We start from the raw sequence: 26,556 nt of genomic DNA on the forward strand, positions 1-26,556 counted from the left end.
GTTTAAACCGGTTTAAACTAGTCTAAACCAGTTTAAAGCAGTTTACTAACCAGTTGAAACCAGTCTGAACCAGTTCAAACCAGTTTCCTAACCAGTTTAAACCAGTCTAAACCAGTTTAAACCAGTTTAAAGCAGTTTACTAACCAGTTGAAACCGGTCTAAACCAGATTTAACCGGTTTCCTAACAAGTTTGAACCAGTCTAAACCAGTCTAAACTGCTTTCTTATCTAGTTTAAACCAGTCTAAACCAGTTTAAGCCGGTTTCTTATCTAGTTTAAACCGGTTTCCTAACCGGTTTAACCCGGTCTAAACCAGTTTAACCAAGTTTAAACCGGTTTCCTAACAACCAGTTTAACCACTTTAACCAAGCATTGCCTTCTGATCGCTAACCTAAACCTGTTCGCCATCAGCTTATTACCATTGTGCCTCATCACCCCAGGTGGTGCTGGGGAGAAAAGGGCTCTACCTATTTGCTGTTGCTTTCCCCTGCTGAGTTTGTCGCTTCAGGTCCAGCGGTCTCTCCTCATAGGGCCTGTCCTGCTGCCCTCTCACAAGAGAGAGTGCCCCTCCTCTAAACCCTCTCCAGGCTGGCCACATCCCTTTTGATGTGCTGGACACAGTACGCCAATCGCAGCCTGACCAAAGTTGCATAGAGGGGGCGTATCACCTCTCTGGACCGGCTTAAAATGTACCTTGGGATGCATGACAAGGTATGGCCGACCTTGCTGGCTGCAGTCTGGCACTGGCAGCTCACGTTCATCTTGGAGCCAATAATGTGTGTTAAGGCAGAACAGGATGAAAAGAGCAGGGATGGTACCGTGATTGAGAACTCAAGAGAAAGGTCACAGTCACTGACCAGCTACAGATGTCACTATCAGAGCGGTCTTTCCCTCCCTCTCAGCCTTTTCCACATATGGATAGAGCGCTGCGTCCCCCTCCCTGTTCTCAGTTCCTGTTTCCTGCGAGTCTTCCGAATTGATTCGTATCTTTTAACGGGTCTCCCGATTTAATTCCGAGTCGAAGATGCGGCTGCCGAATCTGGCCGAATCGCCTCTGAATTGAATTGGCTACCGAAGCTTTGCACAGCCCTACTGTGCAGTGCCAGCCCCTGCCCCACTGTCTCCCACACTGTGGGGGTTGCGGTCTGCCCCCCCCACTTCCCTTCCCCCCAACAGACTTCCTGGCTGGATGCTGCTCTCCAAGCTTTGGGACTCCATGTGGCATTTTATTGGTGATATTATTGGCCACATCAGCCAAAAGAAATGCTGACTGGCGATCATATTGTATCGGCACCACTAAAAGGAAAATTGACATTGACATCAGTGCCCCCCTAGATTCTAGTGCTCAGAGCTCAGGGCTCGTAGGCTCAGCGGGAAATACTGGCAGGATTCTCAGGGAGCCAGATTGTATGCAGGGTAAGAAAACCTACCTGTTTTTTTTGTTCTGTCTTTAAACTTGATTGTAAGTTTTTGTTGAATTCCTTTCTCCTATATAATAAATCATGTTGTTGTTCTGTTTCCTTACTAATGGCCTGAAGTAAAGCATGTTCTCAGGGCAAGTGGTATGCCAGATTAGCCCATGCTATAGAAAGAGAGACCTAAAATTCTTTCACAACTGAAGGAGAAACTATCTGGAGCTGGTAAAGAGTCTATTGCAGCAATTGCGAGGCCTCGTAGCATGTCAGTGGATCAAGTTATCCCAGGGAAAACCTTGGTCAGCAGGATAGCAGGGGAAGAAACTTGGGGCGCTAGGGATAGCCCGTGGATGGGTTTGCGATTACCACTATGCAGTAGATTATGAAGCTGTGCTTTAACAGAGTGCATTACCTCTAAATACATTTACAAATGCTGAGAACTTGCACAGGTAGGAAAAATATTCAACATAGCCCAGAAGAAACTAGTGGATGTATAAGAATGAGTGGTTCACTAACCCAATGGGCATTAAGAGTATTTATTTGTTCATAATCAAGTTTATGTTCAAGTTAGTATAGCTTTTTATTTTTACATGCATCTGTATCACTTAAGTTACATAATTCAAAAGTCTGTTTTTCTCCAGAAAACAAATCCACAAACCTTATCAGATACAGCTTTGGCTACTGTGTTATAAGCCACTGCCTCACATGGGGTCTAATCAAGTAATGACCAAAACTAGTGAAGCACACGGGAAATGTGTGTCAGTCTCTGCATTAATGGGTCTGAATCTACTGGGTTGTACTGATTTAAGCTTCTGTACACATGAATTCTGATGGGTAATGTAGCCAGAGTTCTTTAGAAAGTGCTACACACTCATGTGACAAAACCAAACAAGGTGTGCATTGAAACAGCCAGCAACTATAACAAAACAACTCACCTTTAGCCTTCAGTCCTTTTCACAAACATAAAATCAGCATTGTTCTTGGCCTTTTTAAGTACAGTAAATTTCCTTGACTATACCTGGGGAGCATTCCTGAATTACTGACATAAAACTGAAAGTACATTTTGACAACATACAGCTACTACAATCTGTGAAATTACAGTATGCTTCATGGACAGCAAGCACGTTTTTAGAAGTCGGTATTAGAAAAAAGCTTATATTTTAAAACAAATCTTACTGAACTAGTTACTGTACAAAGCCAACTTCCAACTGAACCTATAATCATGTTAACAGACGCCCAGGTCAATATATCTGTTTCCGTGTTTTAAACACAACTATGACGCAAATATTTAGGGAAGAAGTTATAGAACCCTTAAATATGCCAAAATTACTTACAGTTCACTAGAGCAGGATCAACCCAGTACATTATTACAAGAATTCGACCTAGCCACCACATTACAAGTCACCTGAATAGACTATATAAAATTCCTGGTTTGCATGTGAACGCCATTGTGGAATACCAGTTCATTCATAATGGGAAACTGACTGACTCGTTCATGCCAACTTAGATAGCACTGTAATCGGAAGAAAGTTAACTTATTGCTTGATAAAGGAACTTGGGGATTTGTTCTGATTAACAAGAAAGAAGAAATCTGTAAAAAGAGCAAAGGTAAAACAGAGTAAGGCAGGTCAGTGTCCCTCTTCTGAATTCACTCAACAGTTTCAAGGGCTTTTTTTCTCTTGAACTAAGCCGAGATGAACAGAACTAAACTAAGCAGGCCACGACCAGAAAAGCCTTTCTTTTTGTTTTTTGATTGGGTGTCAATGATCAACTCATTTGTAATCATGTTGCTTTTCTTTAAAAAAAAAAAAAAAAAAGAAAGGTGTAGCCCCCTTTTTGCTTGCCCAAATTTTCAGGAGGTTTGTGATGCCAAGAGATGAAGGGACATAAAAAATTAAAAGCCACACTGAAAGTTTTGATATGAATCCATCAACTGATGCACGAGTGAAGGGTTTAAACTACTTGTCTGTCAGGAGAGGGAATTTTTGCTTAATTTTGAATATTTAAGATTCTCCTCCCAAACATTTAACCATACTTGCCTGGTCAGTTTTTGCTGAAACTCTGAACTGTCAATTCAGTTTGTAAAACTTTATCTTAAACTGCATGCAGCACCAAATGCAGATTATGTGGATGGTCAGAGGAGACCCAAGCAGGGTGCAGGGCCTGGGGCAAATCATCCCACGCGAGGCCCCGCCCCGAGTCCGATCCCAGACCTGAAGAAGCTGCCACCACCATCAGCACCAGGGGGGGCGGGGGGCGGGTAGCGAGCAGCTGGACGTAGAGATGCCGCTCCACCCAGCTCCATGCCGCCACTACTCTGCCCAGCTCTGTGGGCCCCCCCTCAAAGCACAGGGCCCTGAGTAGTCACCCCAATTCGCCATCTCCAGGCAAATGGTCCTGTGTATGGTATATCAAGAGTGCCTCCACTAAAAAGTCCAACTGTTTCTGGAGTTACTGGTGAATTGGATCCATGTCACTGGGCATAATCTGATTCATTTCTATTGCTGAATACATGAGACAAACTGTTTTATGGCTCCTGACTAAGATTCAGTTCCAGGCCTTAGGAAGTAAATACTATAATACACTATGCATAGCTTGTCCTGATCAATCTTCTACTTAGAACTGAAGTGCTTAAAGAAAAACTGGTTATGGCCATGAAGGAAATGTCCAGGTATTATACATATTATAATATCATGCATTTTAGCTTTATAAGCACTTAACCTACATGTTTGTTATGCAGTTTCTACATGTATTAATCGGTGTATTTTTAACTTTAAACTTCTGAATATTAAGTTACTGTTAATTCTAATATTTACCTCTTTGGTAAACAAGATATTCACCTCAACAGGAGCGAGGTGTATATAGTTTAATAAACATACTTTCTAATTAACCAAAAATATGTGGTAATATCTATTAAGATGCAATGTATCAATTTAAGAATGAGTTCTAGACATCATTGCTGACATAAAACAAATGTGTTAAAAGCCACCTAAAAAACCTAAAAAATCTTTCCAGGGAGCTTTCCAAAAAGTAAACCTGTTGGATTTAGATGTTGTAGAAAAGGAGATTGAGCTGCTGCATTTATGACATCTATTGGTGTGTTAATAAAAAGCAGAAGGATGGGCGTGTAGAGTGTTGGAAAAATAAACAAACAATATTAGAAGTGCACATGCACTTTTACAGTAATCCAACAACCATGGTCAAAGACTAACAAAGTCCTGCCAAAACAGCTCTGAGAAAAACATGAAATCTATATAGTATAGTAAATATTTGTATTTCAGGCTACTATACAAGTCTTAAAACCAACACTTTTTTTGTTGGTTTTAAGACTCTTCTCTCAAGACTCTTCACTCAGACAGCAATCAATTACAGTTACTTAAACGTTAAGAAAAATATTTGCAAGAGCAACACTTTCTCCACTGACTGCTTTGCTAATTTTACAGAACAAAGGGCTATTAAAACTTCTGCATCGTTGTATACAGGGAAAACCATATGCACAGAAGGTAATCTAAAAATCTAGTTTGAAACTAGCAACTATACTGTATATAAGCAATGGCCCCGCTGCAAAAACTGTTATATCATGCACTGGCCAGCACGGTGCATCCTGAACTAGCAATTGATCCAGCAAGGGCAGATTTCCTTGTGGAAAGCTTAGGCCCTATAGTATGCCCCAGGCTAGTGGTTACTGGGTCTGCTACAGAATTACGTTACCAGCACGCTACATACACTGTCTCGCACACGTTGCTGAGTAAAGTCTGTTCCAAAGGGCTACTGTGCCATAGGCTGTATAACAGGTAAATAGTAATGCAGCCTCTAGAGAAGTGAGAACAGAGCCTGGGTGAAAGTCAGGTGGCGCCAATACATTAATCTGCTTTCAGCAGGTGGTAGCAGTTCTCCACTATGGAGCTGGTTCTTTGTACCAGCAAATGTCTACTGATAGTTCTTCATTTGTGCATTTCCTACCAAGGTGCACCCCAATAGGCTTACTATTTTTGCCTGCCTAATACCTACAGATATATGCAACCTGTGTCCCTCCCTGACCCAGTTCATCGAGATTCATGATGCGAAAAGAAACTGTGTTTTTTTAGTTGCCATAATGACAAATTAAACATGAATGAAGGGGACACAGAAAATAGAGACTCCTGGACAAAATTAGCATGTTCCCCATTGGAGAAGTTTTATGCAGTAAGTTGAACTGCCCTCTCTATACTGAACTAGTTCAGCACAGTTCAAGGTATTTCACCCACTAATACTGCAAACTCAGTGTTCCTAATCTCTGCTCTTCTGACTACTCTCCACTGGTTCATCTTTTAACATCTTTGGACAGGCCACCCACTAGTTCTGCCTCCTTCACTCTCCTGGATCTCCTTAAAGCCTTTTTAGCCCCCTCTAAACTCCTGAAGCTATTTCCAAGTTTCAGGACCTCTCCTCATTCATCCATCACACTACATTTCCCTTCTCAAAGGGATCACCTTCTTCATTCAATACACTCCTTATGACACACTTCCACATCAACTTTCACGTCAAATGGATTGTAGTGACCAAAAGTGTCTTTTAGAACGGTAGAAATGAGATACTCCTGTGCTCTCCAGCACAAAGAACCATCTATACTGCTGCTAGAGGACGAACTTGCAAAACTTATAAACAAATGGAACGTCCAGCTACATTTGAAAAATCAACGTATCATAGTCAGTTTTAGGTACTCATTTTTCCTTCTTTTTCTTGTTTAAATCTATAACATATTTCTAGTTAAGGTAGTTTATCAAGAGGTAAGCTATCTATTAAGAGAAAAAAAAATCCCAACTGTGAATTATCCTTTCAATAAAATGGATGAAATAAAAATAAGGGGAATTTAGTCTATCAAGAAAACCTCTTGGCAGATCTCTTACTTTGTGGAACTATCTCCTACATGAAGTCAGCCAATACATTAAGTAACCTGCACTGGTCATGCAACAGAAACTAAACAGGTAATTTTGTATTTTTCTGTACCTTTTTGGAGCATTTATTTGTATTTTTAACATGTAGAAGATAAAGAGTGAGATGTAATAAGCTTGAAGTGGGTTGTCATCCGGTCTGAAAGAAGAAAAGGATGCTGTTGAGAGAAAGAGAGGTCACTGACAAAGATGAGTGAGAAATTTAAGTCAGTACAAGTGTGGAGACCCCACCACTAACATTCCTGGAGTCGTGCTGCCTTTCACAAGTCTAGATTCACGCACCTAGAGGGAAAAAATAGCTTATGCTATTTGTGTCTCCATCTTGGCAAATTGGCATTCTAAAGCCCTTGGAATGTTAGTATGCAGTAAATTGTCCACAGAATAAAAACAACACTGAGAACAGTAAGGAAGCAGTAGAACTGTAAGCAGTAGAACTATTTTGAAAAGAAGCTCCCCAGGTTGCATGGAAGAAGCAGGATTAGTGTTCTCTCTGCTGCCCTTTAACATTTTTTCAAAATATATTTCATGCAGTTATGCGGAAAGCCTTTCACCTGCTTTCCAGAAACTTTAGTTAATAGGTTGCATGTTCTCTTCAAACCACTGGTTCAACCTCAAATATTCTCCTAACACCAACATACAAAACCTTTGGGGTTCAATTTTTTTTATAAATACAAGTCCCTGATAACCATAACTAGTTTAAAGATGTAAATACCAATTAAATAAATATTCATATTCATTTAACTTTTTGTAAATGCAACAAGTTAAACAATTAATTGGTCAGGCATCAATGGGCACAGCAGTGTTGGGCTCCAGTCAGTGGCTCTGTAAAGTCGGGGGGGGGGCGGGGTTTAGGCCAAGGCTGGCGCCTGACCTGCTATGGAGGAGGGTCTGCACCCACCCACCCTTAGCAGTAAGGGAAGCCGGGACAAAGCAGCCCCACCAGGCGAGGCAGACAGCATAGCCCAGGAAGCTCCGGGGGCGGTGGGGAGGGCAGCAGCCAGTGAGAGACTTGCAGCCACCAGTGCAGAGCTTTCTGTGGCCAGCTGCAGCAGTGCAGGAGGAGACTGGGGGGGAAGAGGCAGGCAGCAGTCAACAAAGGGATTTACCAGCCTGTTGCAGGTGCAGGTGTGCTGCAAAGGAGGAAGCAGACAATCCCTCCTCTCCCCTGTCCTCCTCCCACTCCTCCCTCCCGCTGCATAGCCTAGGTATTAGGCAGTATAATTAGTCAGCCCCTTCCTCTTCCTCACTCCTCTCCCCCTCCTTCCCTCTGCATAGCTTAGCTTTTAGGTATTAGCTTTCCCCCCACTCCAGCCTGCCCTGCCACCTTCCAGTTCTTGCTGGGACACCACAGGGTTTCTCTTCCCCCACTTTCCTCCCACATTGTGCCCAGCCCCAGTCATAACTGGTAACTAATCATTTAACCATTCACATCCCTAAACTAGTTCCATAAGAAAAAATTAAAATGCGGCTCTTGCATTTCAAGGAGGTCCACACTATACCTTCCATCTTGCTGTGAAAATTCCCCAGGCACTAGGAATTATCCAGGTTTAATTTGAGTAAACTACTTTTGTCATTTAAGCAACTGTCCTGAAATTGCTCAGTAGAAAACCAGGAGAGTACCATCCAGTGCACAAAAATTAAAATCCCTTTCCCGTAAGTCTAGAACTATTGCACGTTTGACTGGTGTTAAGGGGGCTATTATTTTTTACTAACTCCAGAAACAATCCTCTGCAACAAGTTAGATATTGAAGAGTGCTGTTTTAGTTTAAAGCCCACTTCTGTTTCCAGCAAAGTGTTCTATATACAGCAATTCAACGAAGAGTGTATTGTTGAAGTCCAATCAAAAGATTAATTTTTTGCTTCAAAGCAGTCAGTTGCACCACCAGGCATGAAAAAAAGTTTTGATATTAAAAGTCTTGAAAAGATAACAAATACGACAGTACTGCCATGCTTCCTTCTAACGTATGGAAGAAGGAATATTCTTACATTAACAGGCAAAGTAAATTAACATATAAAGAAAACGCAAAGCATAAATTGGATCCACCTATTATTATTAAGTCTCTATTTAATAAGCAGACACTCCCAGCTCTATTTTTGCTTCTTCTGTAACTTGTGCCATTTCACCACAGGTATGTCCAAAGATTCTAATTTTAATAAAACAAGTAACCTCAGGCTTCAGACTCCCTCTTCTTCTTTCCTTCTTCTCCCAAATCACTGTCTTCTGACTGGCTACTACTAAGGACTACAAATTGTCCCTCGCCACTGCTTTGAGTGGGTCTGCTGGAAGCAGCTATCAATCGACTTTGTTCTTCCAAGTCCTAATTTGAGAAGAGAACAGGGAAAGAAGAAATAAAAATAACATTCATCTCATAATTTTCCACAATGAAAACAGGATACTGGTACTGTACAAACCTAAGATGTGTTTAATGCCAAGCAAAGGCAATTTGATCAGTGAACTGTTTCTAGAGCAGACTCCGAAGGACTTTTTAGAAACTGAAATAGAAAAATCTTTTTGGTGGTTGTTACTATGTGAAACAGCCGGCAAAAGCATCTATTTTACTCTAGTAAGCCAAGGGCATCAGATGCATCCTTCTTCTCTGTACTGGCTCTGGATACAGTGATGGTGGTGGGCCAAATGGCAGTGGTGTAGCAGTTAATACTGCTGTTTGCCCCCTGGTTGCCAGTATGCATCCCCAATGGGGCTCCATGCCCTGGATTTTGATAGGTTGACCCACCACTGAATCCCCAGCCCTCCTATAAGACCCTCTGGGCAGAGGGCAGGGTTCTGTAGGCCATATTTCATGACCCTAAATGAAGCCATGCCTTTATATCCCAGGCAAACTTCAACTTAGAACCAATTAGCTGCATTGCAGCAAAATAACTACACATTTTGACAATAATGATATTTGATGCAGAAGATTATGTAACAGATCAGGGATGACCAAGGTATTGCCTACAAGCTGGATCCAGTCACGGAGCCAAGTCATCCACCCTGTGGGGCTCCCCAGGGGCCAGAAATTTGGTGATGTAGCAAGGGATGGCAATGTTAATTGCAGCAGCTCCTGGTGCCACAGCAATTAATGCTATTGGTGCTTATCCTACTGCCAAATTTCCAGGCCTGTGAATAGTCCCATGGGCTGGACCTGGAGAGCAGAGCCATGCCATCTGGCTCTCAGGGCTACCGTTGCTCTGGGTACTGCAGCAATTCACAGTGCCACAGCCAAACTTCACCCTTGTGGGACAGATGATGCAGCTCTGGCCTTCAGATCCAGCCTGCAGGGCCAAATGAGTTGGACACCACCATAAGAGGTCATCTAATCCTGAAAATTTACTTTGCTGTATTTTAAATGCAAGTCTAGTAAAATAATGCGTTATTAATTTGTGCAGAAGAGATTATAGATGAAGTAGTTTTTTTCAAAACAGCTTAACTCTGAAAACGTTCTCTTGCTCAGATGTGTTTAATTACACCTCCTGTTACAACCTTAGGTTGTGCAAATCAGGAGCTACACTAATATTACAGCTTTGGAATTTACACCCAGCATCTGGCCATGTAGGCCCTCTGCTGTGGTAACAAGGAAAGCTCAATGCCCAGGGGACCGCATGCATTTGCCAAAATAGATATGTGGCTTTTGCCACATTATTATCTACACAAAATTACTGCTTATTGACTAAGAACCCCAAAACAAACCAACCTTTTTCCACTATTTCTAACAAGTGTTGTATTTTAGCTCTGGGTTCAGAGCTATGAAAAGCAGCCTAAATATTCATGAATAAGAAAAATATTAGTAAAATAATAAGTAAAAGGCCTACTTTTTCAATTTGCTTCTGCTTGCTGAGTTCCTTCTGTTGTTTCTCTTTTACTCTTTCTATTTCTTTTTGCTTTTCTGATGCTCTACGACCCTGTAGTGCAAAGATATATATAAGACTACACCTCGTTAAATAGAATGTAAAAAGCTACAGGACATTCTTTAAGACAGTAATATCAGTGTTTGACTTCCTGAAGTACTTGTTGCCAAAAGGAGCAACACAATAGAGCTGCAAAACCATCTGCCAGTAAATCCTGGTACGGTCCTACTCTGCTGTGGACAGGACCAAGTAATAATACAGAGTTAAAAGAGGTCTCACCACATTACCCTTCAATGAAGTAGGCTTAAGTTTCCACTTAACACTGAATAGATACGGACACAAAACTGTTACCACAGTTAGCTTGGTATAATGTATCCAGCTGCCCATCCCCTTAAATCCTGGTTATCACTTTCTGAACAGAAAGGTTGGATAACTGGTATATCTAAACCAATAATGGTGGATGCTAGGGAGGCTAATGGATAGGGGATAGATAACTCTAGATCTAGCTGGTGCAATAATACTCTTCTGCTAACATCCACTCCTGCCACTGTTGGAGACAGGATACTAGGCTGGATGGACCACTGGTCTGATCCAGTATGTCCTTATGTTCTTCTTGGTAAATTTAAATCATACCGACATATATATATATAAAACAGGTTCTTTACGCATTCTTAATATAGATTGTTGCCAGATACACCATGCTATAACTATCTAGATACAATACACAATTAAACACACCCTAACACAGTTGTGTATTTTTTTTTTACTTAAAACTCTTACCAATTCTGCATGCAAAGCTATCTGTTTTGCCAAGCCAACAGAATCACAGATCTAAACAAAAAACATTAAATATCCAGTAAGTACAAAACAAATGCCTTTAAAATTAAGACAAATTCCTAATGCTTCATAAAGGGTCCGTGTATTAAAGTACTTTCAGATCCTGAGCCTCATGGGGTATATGGATATACAGAACAATTTTATCAGTATCAAATTCTGTCTTTCATTCAGCACTAAAGTTACAGTGATTTAGGTCACTTGTCTTGCTACTAGGGTATAAGTTAACAGCCGAGGCAAACTGAAGCAGCAACTCTCTTCCACCTTTAAGTCATTAAAAATTACATTTGTCCACAGTCAAACCAATGTTTTACAAACAAAACTCCTTCAGCTTGAATGGGAGCTAGAAACTTGTTTTAACAAGAAACTCTAGTTAATTTGCCTCTGCTTAAGTTGCGATTGTTCCAACACCTTGCCAATGCTCCTCACCCCTAATTATTGATTAGGTTAATACTGGCCATTATTTCCATTCCCCTTAGAGTGGTAAATGAAGCAGTTTACATATAAATAGCCTGGGAAGAATACCTTTTCCCCTTCATTATTTGACTCAAAAATATAGCAGACCGAGGTTGGACGGCTCTCAGCTCTCCCTCCTGAAGTCCGAAGCACAAATCCAAAAAGGCGCTTGTTTTCCTGGTGTGTAGCATACAAAGCTATATTGGGCAAAGGAAACTGCCAAAGAAAGGATCAAATACTGGGATTTAGGTATGCACTAGATTTGAATGGATTGTAGATGACTGTAATAACAAAACAAATGAACACACTGGGTGAAAGACAACTAAATTCACTTGAGTGAAGACATTTTCCACTGCATCTTGAAATCAAATTTCTGGGTGATCGTTTGTATGGGAGCGCACTGAAAGAAAGGTTATCCAAGAAAAATTCAGTGACTTGACAGTATTCAGTCTTTCAAAAATACATCATTCTGTAGTAAGACAGCATTTGCATACAGCAAGCATTACAATTGTAAGTCTGAAGTTCCTGTTTTTAAGCACATTCACACAACCCCTTGCCACTTCTTAAAGATGTCCATCTCTTCCATACCAATTAGTTCTGAGACTAAGTTTATAATTTACAGTCAAAACCCAAAAGAAATTTGTTTTTAAAATCTTTTGGCTCTTGATTTAGTTTGGCTCTTTGGATTTATGCAAGCAAGAGGGGGACCAAGTACTTTCTCTCTCTTCTTTCCGATCATAAGGTATTCAATTGTAGTGCGTGCAGTCTCACGACCAAAAAAGGTCGAGGCGATACATTTCCAGGTTGGATTACTTACAAAACCTCACAAAAGATGGAAAACTACTGTACCTAGATTTGAAATAGTTTATTTTTTTAATTTATATCACTTGATATGGGTTTTCTGCATGAATCCTAACGTAATTTAGGTCAATGGGCTTGTGATAACGTGTTAACACTTTTTGATTTCCAGCCTTGAGACAGCTTTCCACTTAGGGCTGAGAATCACCTGACTAGTTTTACTTCTATGACATTTTATACACTTAATAAACAAAAGTATACCTTAAAACACTTAAAGACACATTTAAATCCTTCAGATCTCCAAAACAATCCAAAGAGCTTGAATGGAAGTGCAATAATTATTTGCAATGCTAAAATAGAAAGATGTTGGACTTTTTTTTTTTTTTTTTTAACAGACTGATCTTTCATTATGGTCTTTGCGTTTAAAATAATGAAAAGGCACAGCTTAAAATGCTTGTTCAATCAAGTGAAAATCATCCCCTAAAGAGTGTGTTCCACCTAGATATCTGAAGTCCAAATTCGCCAGAAGTGAGAATACAAGCTATGGGGGAAATTGCTTAAAAAATCTCATTATGGTATCATCACTTTAAGTGTTATTAAATACAGAATGAACACCATGTACAAAGAAAGGTAGACAGATAATGGAAAAATAGATGTAAAATACAATTTTTCTCTCTTAACCTTTTACATAACTTACCCTAAGTCTTGTAACTTGTGTCTGTGGATCAATTAACCTAAAAAATATTTAAAAAAAATCAGAAAGTAAATTTTACCAAACTGAAAGGACCACTGCAGATATCTGTGGAAGCCAACTTCAGTAAAATGCACGAAGAACACTTACTTCAGACAGTCACAAGTGACCAATAAATGTGATTCTGTCATCCTGAAAATGTTATGGATAGCCCGGGCTGCTAATATCTGCCGCATTGTTTCATAAACAACATCAGGAGTTTCATCATATTTTACCTCCATGGAGCCAAGGAATCGTACAATAAATAACTGATGAAGAATGGAATCTAGGACAGAGAAGAGATTTTAATAAGCAGTACAAACTCCCTTCTAGGTATGCCTTTTAAAAGGCAGATCACCAAATTAATAACATATTGCAAGCAATAAAATCCCACCCCACACATTAACTGAAAGTTGCACTACAGAACACCAGATATAATTATTTAAAGAGCAAACTATACATCCCTCTATGAAGCTCTTTCACAAATATTCAGTGAACATAAAGGACTTAATGCAAAGATAGATATTAAAAAAAATGAACAGGATTCCAGATTGAAGACTGACTGAATTCACATGACTCAGAGGCAACATTTAATTCAATCCAAAATTTCACAAACTGGTGTTAAGCTAATTATCTTTGAAACACCATTTACACAGGAAGAAAGCAACCAAATATGTTGCCTGACTACTGATATTTTATAAAAATATCATATATCTCTGTGTGTGTGTGTGTGTGTGTGTGTGTGTGTGTGTGTGTGTAAAACACCCCCCACACGCTACAGAATATATGTATATGTTTGTGTGTAATATATATATACACACACACACACACACACACACACACACACACACCCCCACACGTGCATGCGTGCGCACGCGCACGCACACACATATATTCTGTAGACAGTAATTCCATTCAAGTAGTTCAATCAAGGAAATTCTGTATTTCATAAAATCCTATTTTACCTTCTGTTTCAGATTTTGAGCCTCCAGATTCACCGAATGGATTTGTGCGTCTATTAGAAAATTAGAATATTACATGAGGAGTCAGATTGCAAGAACCATACTGCAACAATCTTCACTCATGCTGCATCATTTAACCGCTTCATGAGATGGTGGCCAAAATGGACAGCTCATCTTGAGTCATGAAGAACGATTTACTAACCACTGGGACAAAACCCAAGCTGCTGCATTTGAGTGGGGGGCTCAGAACAGAGTGCTGACAAACATCAGCTAATGTTGTCCCACTGCTGTTGGGAATGCATTTGGGCCCATAAATTTATTGTTAAATCCAACTCCTAGGAGTCGCATTTAACAAACAAACAAACCTAGTTTTAAAAGAGAGAAAAAGGCTAGTCCTGTCAGTGAGCGACGGAAGCAGCACATCTTCCCTCACTTTTTCAAGTCGTTGAAATACCTGTGGAAAAGTCATTGGCATGGTCTTGGATGCAGCTCTTAGAAATTTTTCTTGGGATTTTTACCCCTGAGATGGTCAAGAGAAATTTGGCTATTTCTGGCTGTTGGCAAAGATGTAATTACTTTCAATCACAATAAAGTGAAAATATTCTAGGCTTCCAATCTACATTTTTCAAGAGAAGGGAAGAAATGTTAAAACAGAAAATGGAAAGGTTTGAAACTAGGTGAAAAATTCTCAAAGAGAATGGGAAAACGAAAAGCTTTCTTTTGTCTAACTGACATAACCTGAAAACTCTTGTCAAAGGAAGTAGCAGAAAAGGAAGTTAAACTTCAAATCAAGATTGGCAGGACAAGTGAAGTTGCCGTTTTTCATGTCTCTCATATGCTCTGAAATTCAGTTTTAAAATATGTCTCACAGAGGTAGACAACCCGTGGCACATGCATCTCAGGTCAGACAGCAGGGAAGGAACTGGAGCTGCACTGCTACAACAAGGATCGGGCCTCTTGTGGCTTCCCTGACATGTGCCCCTGCCATGCCAGCATCTTACAAGTTGGGGTTGTGGATTTTTTGCCACTCTGCCCAAAAATGGTGCCAACCACTGGTTTGACATCATCCTTGACACCTAAGCAGTCTACCTTGCCCACCTGCACAGTCTATGACATGATTGCTAGTCTTTCCTTAACTATGACATTTTAGTGGGTTTTTTAAAAAATATTTGGCTTACACTAATAAAAAGAGGATATGGCCTTTGGAAACCGTTGAATTAAATGACAGGACTCTGAATTAAAGTTTGTACAACAAAAAAAAGAATACTAGAAATCCCAGAAAAAGGAATGCTCATTATTCTAATATGTTAGGAAAATACTTGCTACTAGAGTTTTCAGTGCTCAGTCTTTTCCTACCATTTAAAATCAGAGTCAGATGGAGATACTAAATTCTAAGTTTCTTGTGCTTTAGTGAAATGCAAAGAAAATCTATTAGATATATTTTATATTGATACCGGAAGCTGAGAGAACTAATTTGAAGAGTACTGTTGTAATAGTATGAAGGAACAGCATGTTAGCTAAGTATATCAAATGCAGTAGTTCTTCTGAGATCTATTTAACATGTATTTACTGGGAAATATTTATTGTGTCCGTATGTAATATTTCCCACCCATGACAACATAATAAATGTATACAATAGGAAATTTATCATTGTTGGCACAAGCTTTAGCTTCAGCTGTTATAGTAAGTGTTTTCTAGAATCCATTTCAGGTCTATTCTAATCAAAAGAATGTAATAAATCTGATGCAATACTTAGCAGTCAAACTATGCTGCTGCACAAAAAGGAAAAAGAAAACTGTTAAAAATGAATTAAAATAATGTACAAAATAATCCCAACACTGTAACTGTTCGTGATTGTGAGTGATTTAAGTTCCTTCATTTTGGTACAGACACTCCAATAGTGTCCAACAATTCACACGGTAAATCTTTTTCTGAGAGAAACACTCAAAATTCTGTGATTCAGCCATGGATTTTTGTTTTCAGTTTCACTGACACTAAATGGATCTGTTATTGCCAAATGATACTTGAATTCTGCATGTGCAGTTCTCTATAGGCAAAGCACACTATCAGGCATTTATATTTTAAATGGGAAGATAACTAAAATTGGAGAAAGAAGTTGATTTTTATTTTTGAGAGAATTCTGGCAATTTTCAAGTTTTTTTGTGCAAAAGAATACTCTAGAAGCCTAGATCATTTTCACTCACCTTTTGCTTTAAGAAGAATGTCATCAGAATGCCATCATCACCTGGAGTCATGGCTACCAAATTTCTCTTGAGTTTCCAAGAGGAAATACCCAAGGTGCTGGGTGAGCAAGCAATAGGAAAGGAAAATATACTTTTTAAAACCAAAAGATTAAGAAGCATCAGCTGAGAAAAGTTGCTGCAAAAATGAAAACAATGTTTTGAATCCTACAGCTGTGTGGCATTTTTATAAGAACAATTTGACAAAAATATTTGTTTTGCAGGCCTGATCTTTGTATACTTGTTACAAGAGAAAATCTGAGCAAAGATAGTGTTGAAGTACTTTTTCATTGTTATAAAACAGAAGAATTTAAAGAGTTTTCTCTGAACTGGTCCTCCTACCTGCCAGACTGCCCTGAAGTTTTTGCTTGGCCAGGCTGATCTTCACTAACTGGAGAAATTATGTCAAATTGTATAGGTGTGTCAGGGGCAACAAGTGAATCCAAGGAAAGGGTTGATAAAGGTGCCGATTCAGAGCCCAGTGACCCAGAGCTGCTAGTTCGAGCAGTGGGAGGACGAGATTGTCTAAAACAAAAACAGAGCAAAGATTGTCCCGATTCTTCTGGACAACAAATGAGATTCCATGGCGGACACAAATGTAATATTTCAAAACAAGGAACTAGGTAAAAGAAATTGATGAGGAACAGATTGTCACTATAAAGTAAAGGAATACAACCTAGAATCTCAGTCAATTTATATAATATACTACTGTATTTGATGACAACATACCAGAATGTGGACTCTTAAGTCACATGACATAGTGTACTCTCTCTCACACATGCAGACTATACCTTATTTTTGAAAGTCAGAATGAAGGGGAAAAATATTTTCCAGAATTATACCTGGATAGAACAGGGACAGAGCTTAATTTTCAGCTGACTCGCGCTCCCTTTCCTACTTAACTAAAGCTGAAACCTTAGGCTAAGGCTGTGAAACGGAAGGAGAGACTGGGACCAGCTAGCAGAGAGTAAAATTATCCTGAGAAAGGCTAGCTTGATTAGTGGAACATCAAGACCATTAAATGGCAACACCTCTGGAGTGAAGAACAATAAAACGTTAAGTCAACTGACACCTGTAGCAGACTAAAAAGTAACGCAACATCTGTTGTATTGTGGGCATGAATCACAGCAAGGTGCTGCTATCTGGGTCAGAAAATCAGCTTCCCTACTTAATGTATGCACCCCATATTTGGCAGGTTGATTTTAAGGAAAAAGGTTTGTGTTGTATGTGAGAAAATACAGCATACGGTAAACTGGTAAAATCAGACTAGCAAGCTGGGTCATTTAACTATTTACCAAAATAGTATTTGAATGTGTTGTTCATGAACTTGGGGTTTGTTTGTTTTTTCACTCCGTTAGCAGGTTACTGGAAATAGGAGAAAACGTTTCTGTAGATCCTGCCATCGTTGAAGATGCCTTTACTGGACACTTGTTAAAAATGTGCTTTTTAAATGATCCCCCGGTTCTGTAACTTACATAGTTGGCCGCATGCTCTCATGTCTCTGCTGGAAGGAAGGAGAGGGCGTGACAGCCTCAAGAGCAGACTGATTGACACGTGCAGCAATTTCCTATGTTAAGGAAAACAGGTAATTGTAAATATTTCCTTCAAACTGAGTTCTTGAGTATTCAGTTACTCATATAAAACAGAACACAAATACCGTGTTCATTATTTCATCTTTATTAATCTTTGCAGGACTCACATAGTCTTATCAGTGGTATCGCTAATGCACTTGTGCATATTTACTGATGTTCTTTTAAATACTTTTTTCAACTAACATACGCACACCTAGTGGGCAAGAGAAGGAAAAGTCAGCTTCCGCAAAAAAGCCATTTGAGGAACAAAGCAAAAAACCCCCCACATTTTCAAACCAATGAAGTGAGAAGATCCGTATGAGACATTCGCGGTTTTCAGTGAACTTCGGGCATGTGCAATATTCATGAAGAATAAGATTGTGTGACTGATGAATACCGTTTCACCAAATAACGGAGCTGGTTCTTTGCAATTCTGACTGATTAATTACGTTTATGGAAAAGTGTGGAAAACCAACACATTCCAAATGAACTAGGGGAGTGTATATCTGCTATACTTACACATCAATTACACAGCAATAAAACAAAATATTAGCACATTCAGTTCATTTAATATAAATTTCTTGCCTTATGTAAAAGGCAGCCAACAACAGCCATTGGTTGAATAATGACCACTAATAACCTTAATTTACGCCCACATTTTCAAAACGAGAAATAAACATGTTTCTTAAGCTTGGGGTGCAGATTCAGAGACCATATTTGATTCTCTAACTACAGACTTCTGAATTTCGGATTTTGATTCCTAGATCCTGCCCATATCAAAAGTACCGTGTCATTTTGTTTTGTAAGATTTGGATAAGAGCCATTTAAAATATTATAGAAAGCAGATGGCAATAAGTTCATGTCTGCACACATTCTGGGGGTGTATCTTCTTAAAGAAGCTCAGTGTGTTAAGATTTCAGTAAAATCATATACTCTAAACAGACACAGCTATTTAGTTAACATTAAGGTAGGAACACCAAATCTGCTTGAAGAAGTCTGGTGTTCATTTCCTTTTGAGAGTCATTTGCAATTAGATACCTAATTCCCTTAGTACCTTTGAAGAATCCTAACTCAGACTTTCATTTAGATAATGCTTTTAGACTTTTTCCCTTCAAACGGATTGCGATTTGGCAACCAGCAGAATTTTCAAAAACATATTTTATATTTTTTTTAGATGCATTTGACATACAAGACAATATTAAAAAAAAAAAATCACTGTTTAAAAGCATGCATGGATTACCTTGTTTTCAAACCATGCCTGGTCTCCTTTCTATCCAGACCTATTATTCATTGTTAATTCATAATCCATTCATGACATTTGATGAATTAGGATGTAGTCTAAAAGAGCTCATGCCTCTTTGAACTAGTTAATCTATAAGGTGCCACCCTGCCCTGGCTTCCGCCCAGGTTAATTTGATTCACAAGTAATCAATTAAGATAATTCACCACAATGATTTATGCTAATCCTAAATATAGTAATACAGTAAAATGTCAGGTTTTAGTATGCCTTCCACCTAACCATTTAAGTTAAAAAAAAGTGTACTTGCTTTTCAAAATTCATAAAATAATGGCAACACAGACTGACTCACAAAAGTTAAATGTTTCCTGCCTTGAAAAGCTTATGATCATATACGAAAGAAGCATAACTTAATTTCACACTACCAAATTACATCCACTCAATCTCATTTAAAATGCATGCGCACCAAATTGAAAGACATTCTTTGTTAGTTTTTGATGTTATACAATGAAAGATTATACTTACTTCAGCATTTTCACTTAGGTATATCTGTTTAGAAATGTTGTTTATTGTACAAATCCACTGCAAAAGTAAAAAGGGAGCCTCATTATAGACATAACCCATAATTATTTTAAGACACCTGCTTAATATTTCCGCTTCACCTCTGGAGCAAGCATACAGACATCCCATGGTTACAAAACAAAGTATTATTCCCCTCAAGATATTTTTGCTGTGAAGTTAGTCCTTTTTTTCTCTTTATTTTTTACACTTAGAACACATTTTATTTTCCATCTCCCTCAGTAACTATAATCTGCCAGCTGCTCCCTCTTGTTCTTCACTGTTCCACTGAGCCAAAGCTTCAGTATAGTTTTTTGTCAGGAATAGACCTTTATTAATTGGACCATAAGAAGAGTGAAGCAGTTAAGGACCAGAGATGTACGGAGACGAGATACCATATTTTTTCACATATAACATGCCCATGAATATAACACATCCTACGTTTGGAAGGCCCCCCAAAAGGGGGGAAAAAAAATCTTACCTTGGAGTGTGCATGTACATACCAGAGACCTGGGGTCTCCAGACTGGGGGTCATGCCAGCACTGGGGCTGTGTGCCAGGTCCAACTTTGTCAACTGGTTTGGGGTTGCACACTGAGCAGGGGCTAGATGTATGCAGACTCGGGAGCCACACATCAGGTCCAGGGCTGCACTCTGGGTTGGCATGTGGGGTGTGGTCACATACCAACTCAGTGTGCTATCTCAATCCAGCATGTGGTAACTCCCCATGGGTCTAGAAATTTGGTGGCAGCGGGGGCATGGGGGGAGAAGGGAGCTGTAGCAGCACTGACTGCCACAGCTCCCAGAACCTTGGCAATGAATGGTGCCGTTGCTCCCCACCCCAACTGGCCATGCCCAGGAAGAGCCCATTTCTTCATATAATGCACACCGCAATTTTCCCCAGCTGGCTGGGGAGGGGTGGGAGGGAAGGAGGGGGAGAAAGGTGTGGGTTATATATAAGAAAATATGGTACTTGAAGTTAGCTCCATGGACCATAGGAGGGCAGGAAGTTATGAGCACGGCTGCTTAACAACAGAACTGAAGACCAGGAGAGGAGCTGAGCCAAATGGAGCAGCTTAGCAAAAATAAAGATGTGCCCTTAAAAAAGCAATTGTCTCATTGTACATCAATGAGATCATTCAACAATGAGCCATAGGTCTGTGTGGGTGTTGAGAGAGGAATAAACTAAGAATTTTGAAGAATTTAGGATCCAATATAATATTTTAAATGGCTCATATCCAGCATGCACCCCCAAACATAGTACCATGAAGACAGTGCAGTGTTTCTTGCACAAAAACAGACTGCTATAAATTAATTTCAGTAAATACAATTTTGATTCAGCAAATGTTATAGTTTAGCTGATTTGTTCCTCTCAGTTTCTAGAAAACCCTTTCAGTCTTCAGAGGAGGAAGGTGTCCCACTGCATCCTAAATTCTAAGAAGGAGCATTTCTTTGGTAGCTCAGTGTAGTCTGTCATATTACTTTTTATTTTTAGAATCCACAGAGCTAGATTTATCCACCCTTTTGAAGCAGTAATTACGAGCATTATAAGGAGCTCTGAATGCAGCCAACAACTAAAACATGCTATGCCTCTTGAATCAAGATTTGTTCATCTGAAACATGAATCTGTGCGTCTGATTGTGCAACACAGGGCAGGGCATTTTGTTCTTTGGCATTCTTTGTCTAAGGTGACAAAAACAATTCCTTTCCACTCTCAGCTTTCACCTAGTGATCTAAGAGTCTGTATTTACTTCTTACATACGATTTATAAGTAGCCATATTAACTGCTATGAAGCTACTGAAATGATGAGATAAAATGTAAAATTTGGATTTTCTAACATGCTTGTTTTGGAGTAGACATACAAAAAACTAGAACTCTTGGTTCCAAAATGAAGCCTGTTATTAGACTAACTAGAAAATGGCAAGAAAACTATCCTTTTCTGCAAGCTTTCAGGATCAAAGTCTCTTCGTCAGGCTCTAGGAAAAGTGTAGATGGTACAAGATGGTAAAAAGTCCCCATAGGTAGGAAAGAAACTTCATTTTTGCACAGAGGGAGCTGAAGATGGAAGTCTGTCCCTCTGGGTCCATGACACTCAGTTTATTTCCAACCCATGGGGACTTTTTACCATCTTGTACCGTCTACACTTTTCCCAGAGCCTGACAAAGGGACTTTGATCCTGAAACCTTGCAGAAAAGGACAGTTTTCTTGCCATTTTTGAGTTGGTCTAATAAGAGGTATCATTTTGGAACCAAAAGTTCTAGTTTTTTGTACGTCTTTTTGTCTCAGACCAACACAGCTACCAAGTACACCCCTGTTTTGGAGTAGGGCATTCAGGGTATTTCAGTTGACAACAAGCCAAAAAGTAGCTGGCAGTAAGTATGTACTGTCGATTACTACTGCAATCATTTTCCCCCTGCTATGTTAGATCTATAGATTCTCAATGACAATGACTTTTGCTGGCACAGATTTTTTTCCCATGCTTGGGACAGTGGTGCCTTCCTATGTAGAAGGCTTAAATACAAGAAATTACAAAGTCACTTTTTACCCTGGGCCTCCTAGGTGGTAATGATGGCCTTTTTCCTTAAATATTGTATTCATGCAATTATTTTTTCACAAGTGCTTGCTATAAACTTACCTCTTCAGAGTCTTTTTTACTTTCTGCTTGTAAGATTGAAGACCTGAAAGAACAAAACACGAACATTTTCAGTCATGCTTGTTTAAAAATAAAGCAGCTTTCAGTGATTCTCCTGTCTAGATGTGCATTTTTTCCTTAACACAAACATTTTAATTTTTATTAGTAACACTATGGAATACCCAGGACAAATGCTGGTGTAATCTGTATTGATTTTGTACACTGATGTAAATTACACTAGGAGCTAAAATAGAGAGATGACTAGGTATCTTGGGGTAGTGCATCAGTAAGTGCTGTTACACCACCTTATTCTGTACGTGATGGGGAGCATGTAATATTAGCTTGGTGTTGAGAAACTGGCAACAACTCAAGTTGGACACAGAATCCATTCACTGGTGTAACATTTTTACTGCTATTTTTACCCCAGGGCAATTCTATACTAGATTCTAGTAAGTTTCACTAGTGCAGGAATTTTCATCACATGTCCGATGTTTGTTTAATGGATGTAAATGGGTCACAGGTTCAGCTCCTAGGTGCTATCTATGTATACATCCTAAGCGCAGATTAGATTCAACTAAAGATATAAGTAATTTTATTTCTAATAAAAAGATCAGGCAGGAAAGAATTATATTTGAATTTCTACAGTAGTTTAGCAGAAGGGTACTGTTGTCCAAAATACCTCCATAGATAAAAGTGCTGCAAGCCTATGTTGTGATGTTTGAAGTTATTTTCTAAATTAATAGTGGCAATGTTTTTATTTATTTATTTATGTAATAGGCAGAAATTACAAAACAAGGCAAAGTCTGTCATTCACAAAAGATTATTATAAAAAATATCATTTTCTCTGAATCTATTTAAATACACTTCTATTTCAGATGCTCCAGTCAAAATAATAAATATAACAACAAACGCACTTTTTTTCCCCCCCTACCTATTCAGGAAAAAAAAAGTTGTGCTTGCATTTTAAAACAAAATCTTAAAGAAGATCTGGGAAATGGTTAGCCATGTTTGTCTGAAGTCAGGCAAACAGTAGAGCAGGGTGGCTCTACTGTTCAAGAGAAGGTTCAGAGAGGCATGAGCTTTTGTAGGCAACAACCTACTTTGTCAGTTGCAAAATAAGGTCTAGTCCCCATAGTTGTACAAAAATCTTTTTTGTCTAAGTAATAAGTACATTAAGTCCCAAGAAGGCAGCTCAAAATCACTACACTGAGATCCAACTTAAAGTGTCCAAATAAAACTGTCCAAACGGAAGCAAAATATGAATGTTGATAGATCCCAATTATTTTTCCTCCCGTGATGTTGAGATCATTGTACAGAAAAAGAACTGAATATTGAACAATCCTTTCTAGAGAGAAAAAAAATAACTACGGTGTTCCATTCTGAATTGGAACTCTTCAGAGAAAGCAATACTTATGTTGTAGCAGCCCCACTTCTAAAATTACTGAGGAGAATAGGAAGGAAATAAGAGAGAACTGAATTGTAGATGATTTCGTTGATACTGGTAAGAAAGCATTACAGCATATGAAAAAGGATTGTTAAAAATTTAAGAGCATGTTATAGTTCCTATGTAAGACTTATTTTTGTCGTTTGGAGCTTCATACGACTATGTTACTTAGTATAAACGGGTAAAAGACAATAAAACCCCAAATTATGAACATTAACAAAAGACACCGGATTTATTTTTTAAAACTAACATCTCCAAATACTACATGGAAAAATTTGAAATCTACTAACTTTTTTCCATCAAAAGATGTTATCTGAAAGCAGTATCTTCTGTCTTCACAGTCCACAGCCATTACTGAACAGTTGTCTATGTCCATGACAAGCCCTCCAGCTACATCACCTCTTGCCTGACTCATAAGATTTCCACCTTGAGTGAAGTAAAACTGTCTCTCCCAACTAGAAGACACCAGGCCAGTCTTACTAGAACAAAAAATCAGGTGTTCAATTCATAGATTATATTTCTATCAGACCTCTAAATGAAATAAACAGATAAGAAAGACAAGCAGGGCATCCAAATTCTCTAAACAGAAGAAAAGCCTTTTTACTGGGTCTCCTATGACTGTGGCTTTTCACTTAGTCTCATATAAATTTATATTCTTTGGTTGGTTTTTTTACTGTTATTTTTTTACTACTAAGCAGGTTTTAAATATTTAAGGGTTGTGCAAGACTTCACATAAAAACAGTATTAGCAAACTACTATGTAAGAAACTTAATTAGAAGAGGTTTAAAATCCATTATTTTGATTAGTGTTGTTTGGGGCGTTGGTTTATACACTGTCAAAAAAACTTAAGATTTTCCTTTCACTTAGCCTCTTAGTACTAAAACAAAAACTTTCTTGAGGGTGTGGCAGGGCACTGTTGGTGCCTGCCACTTCAAGAGCTGAGCCAAGCAGCAAGCAGGTGCTTGACTGCGGCAGCCATTTAGATCTCTGGTCGCCTATATAAACAGGGCAGTTTCTGGCTGGCAAGCCAGGCAGTAACATCACCTGGCTGCATGCAACATCCTGGAGGTAAGGGCAGGAGTTGTAGGGGATGGCTTGGAGGCTCCTGGTCCTGGGCATGACCTAAAACTGCACCGTGCTGGGAGTGGGTGGCCTGGTGGGGCTCTCCATGGTGCAGGAGCCCCCAAGAAATGCCAAGTCAGTTACCACCCCAGTGAAAGGCAGGTAGGGGGACCTGAACCCCAGCCCTCACCTTTGAGTGGGTTGCATAACATCGGAGATAGCTGGGACCAGGCACAGCTGGGGCCACCTGAGCCCTGTGGGGTGTAGGGCCCCAAAGAAAGGTAGCTGGGGCCAGACACTGCTACGGCCACCTGAGCCCACCGGGGAGGGAAGCCCTGTGGCCCCAGTGAGGGGTAGCATAGAGCCCCAGTGAGGGGGGCAGAGATGAGGAGCCCCAGTGAGGGGGTGACCCCATGTGAAGGGAGTAGGCCAACATATGTCTTTGGATGCCTGAGGCTGTGGCTTGGGCCAGAGGCCGAGTAAGGGGGCTCAGTCTGAGAGAGAGGAGCAAGTCCTGACCCTGGTAAGACCTCCACCACTGGGAGGACAAGTCTGAGTTGAAAGTAAGACCTATAGTTGAACACAATCACTTGCTGCTCCAGGGTGGGAGTGAGAGTCCCTGTGAGGCCTTGGAGCACTAGTCATGGCATAAGTTAAGAAAGTCTTGGTGGGGGGTAGAGAGGAGGGACCCCAGTGGGGGGGAAGAACCAGAGGGCTGGAAGTGTATAGAGGGATGTCTGAGTGTACAGAGTTGCCCTGGGAGGGACCAGAGCAAGCTCAGACTCAGTCAGTAATTGGCTGGCCACTACCCTGGTGAGGGTCGCGGGAGAGACCCAAAGACGGTACATCTGCCACCCAAGGTTAAAGCCTATGGCCTTAGGGGCCCACTCCAAGAGGGAGCAAGGCAGTATAAATCGCTGACACGTGAAAGTGGATGGAGTATGAGAGGTCCCAGTAAGAGGAGGGCAGTATCTCCTCTCTGAGATATCTGAGGCTTGACAACAAGGCCTAAGCTTGGTCCAGCTGTAGGCTGGGAGCATTGTCATCTGGATGCCATCTGCGAGGCTTGGGCTGTGGTGTAGGGGAGGAGTGAAACTGCAGATAGCACCCTGCTGGCATCGGGGCAAGAATGGGCAGCCTCCTGTCTTAATTAACAACTTAATTAACTAACAAGGTATGGCAGGCGAGTTAGGTGAGTGGGGTACCCAAAAGCAAGTGGGGAAACCAACACTGTGGCTAGTCAGGGAGCCCCACTTTGCCATAAGGGCACTTCTGCAGTTTGAATTTGTTAACTAAGAAAACCTAATTTATGAAATGTTAATTTCACCACAGCCATTTTTCATGCAAATATCTCTGATTCACGGGAGGAGGCTGTCACAAATACTTAACGCAACATAATTGCTTCTGAAGATGTTTACAAAAAGAATATCCTAATGGGTAGGTAATCTGGGGTACTGCATCAAGCATACATATGCTGGAACTTTAACTTTTTCTATATAGACCAACTAACTATAGAAATTGTGCCCTATTTCAAGAATTCAGGGAAACTCTTTCCTACACTAGTAATAACAACTAAAGTTTGAGTCTTTAGAAATTCTGGTTGTATGTACAACATGGTATAAGTCAGAAAATGTACTCCAAACTTTATAGCTTTTATTTGTTTTTAACCAGTTATAATGTGCAACAGGTTGTCTTTACTTTCGTATGGCATAACAATAGCTCCCTCCAGTGGGCAAAACCACATATCTTCAAGTAGTCATCAATGTTCACAAAAATCTAATTATGTTAATGAAGGAAATTTACTTAATATTTCAGGAGTGTTACTTAGAATAATGTAAT

At 39.8% G+C, this 26,556-nt stretch overlaps 1 protein-coding gene across 2 annotated transcripts in view; it reads right to left on the reverse strand.

The window, feature by feature from the left end:
- Nucleotides 1-1,934: 1,934 nt before the first annotated feature.
- APPL1 (adaptor protein, phosphotyrosine interacting with PH domain and leucine zipper 1) overlaps nucleotides 1,935-26,556 on the reverse strand; it is a 48,214-nt gene continuing 23,592 nt past the window's right edge. The window contains exons 11-22 of one of the 2 annotated variants that reach the window (XM_019536894.1): nucleotides 23,946-24,134; nucleotides 22,215-22,257; nucleotides 19,548-19,604; nucleotides 17,690-17,781; nucleotides 16,557-16,739; nucleotides 13,978-14,027; nucleotides 13,124-13,298; nucleotides 12,980-13,016; nucleotides 11,554-11,700; nucleotides 10,975-11,025; nucleotides 10,159-10,248; nucleotides 1,935-8,666 (exon numbers count right to left, since the gene is read on the reverse strand). In XM_019536894.1, the coding sequence (XP_019392439.1) occupies nucleotides 8,517-8,666; nucleotides 10,159-10,248; nucleotides 10,975-11,025; nucleotides 11,554-11,700; nucleotides 12,980-13,016; nucleotides 13,124-13,298; nucleotides 13,978-14,027; nucleotides 16,557-16,739; nucleotides 17,690-17,781; nucleotides 19,548-19,604; nucleotides 22,215-22,257; nucleotides 23,946-24,134 (1,264 nt within the window). In that variant the 3' untranslated portion in view covers nucleotides 1,935-8,516. The remainder of the gene's footprint in view (nucleotides 8,667-10,158; nucleotides 10,249-10,974; nucleotides 11,026-11,553; nucleotides 11,701-12,979; nucleotides 13,017-13,123; nucleotides 13,299-13,977; nucleotides 14,028-16,556; nucleotides 16,740-17,689; nucleotides 17,782-19,547; nucleotides 19,605-22,214; nucleotides 22,258-23,945; nucleotides 24,135-26,556) is intronic. The other variant, XM_019536895.1, reaches the window with a different exon arrangement.

Source organism: Crocodylus porosus, unplaced genomic scaffold, assembly GCF_001723895.1.
Source record: "Crocodylus porosus isolate Cpor-Errol unplaced genomic scaffold, CroPor_comp1, whole genome shotgun sequence".
Taxonomy (NCBI): Eukaryota; Metazoa; Chordata; order Crocodylia; family Crocodylidae; genus Crocodylus; species Crocodylus porosus.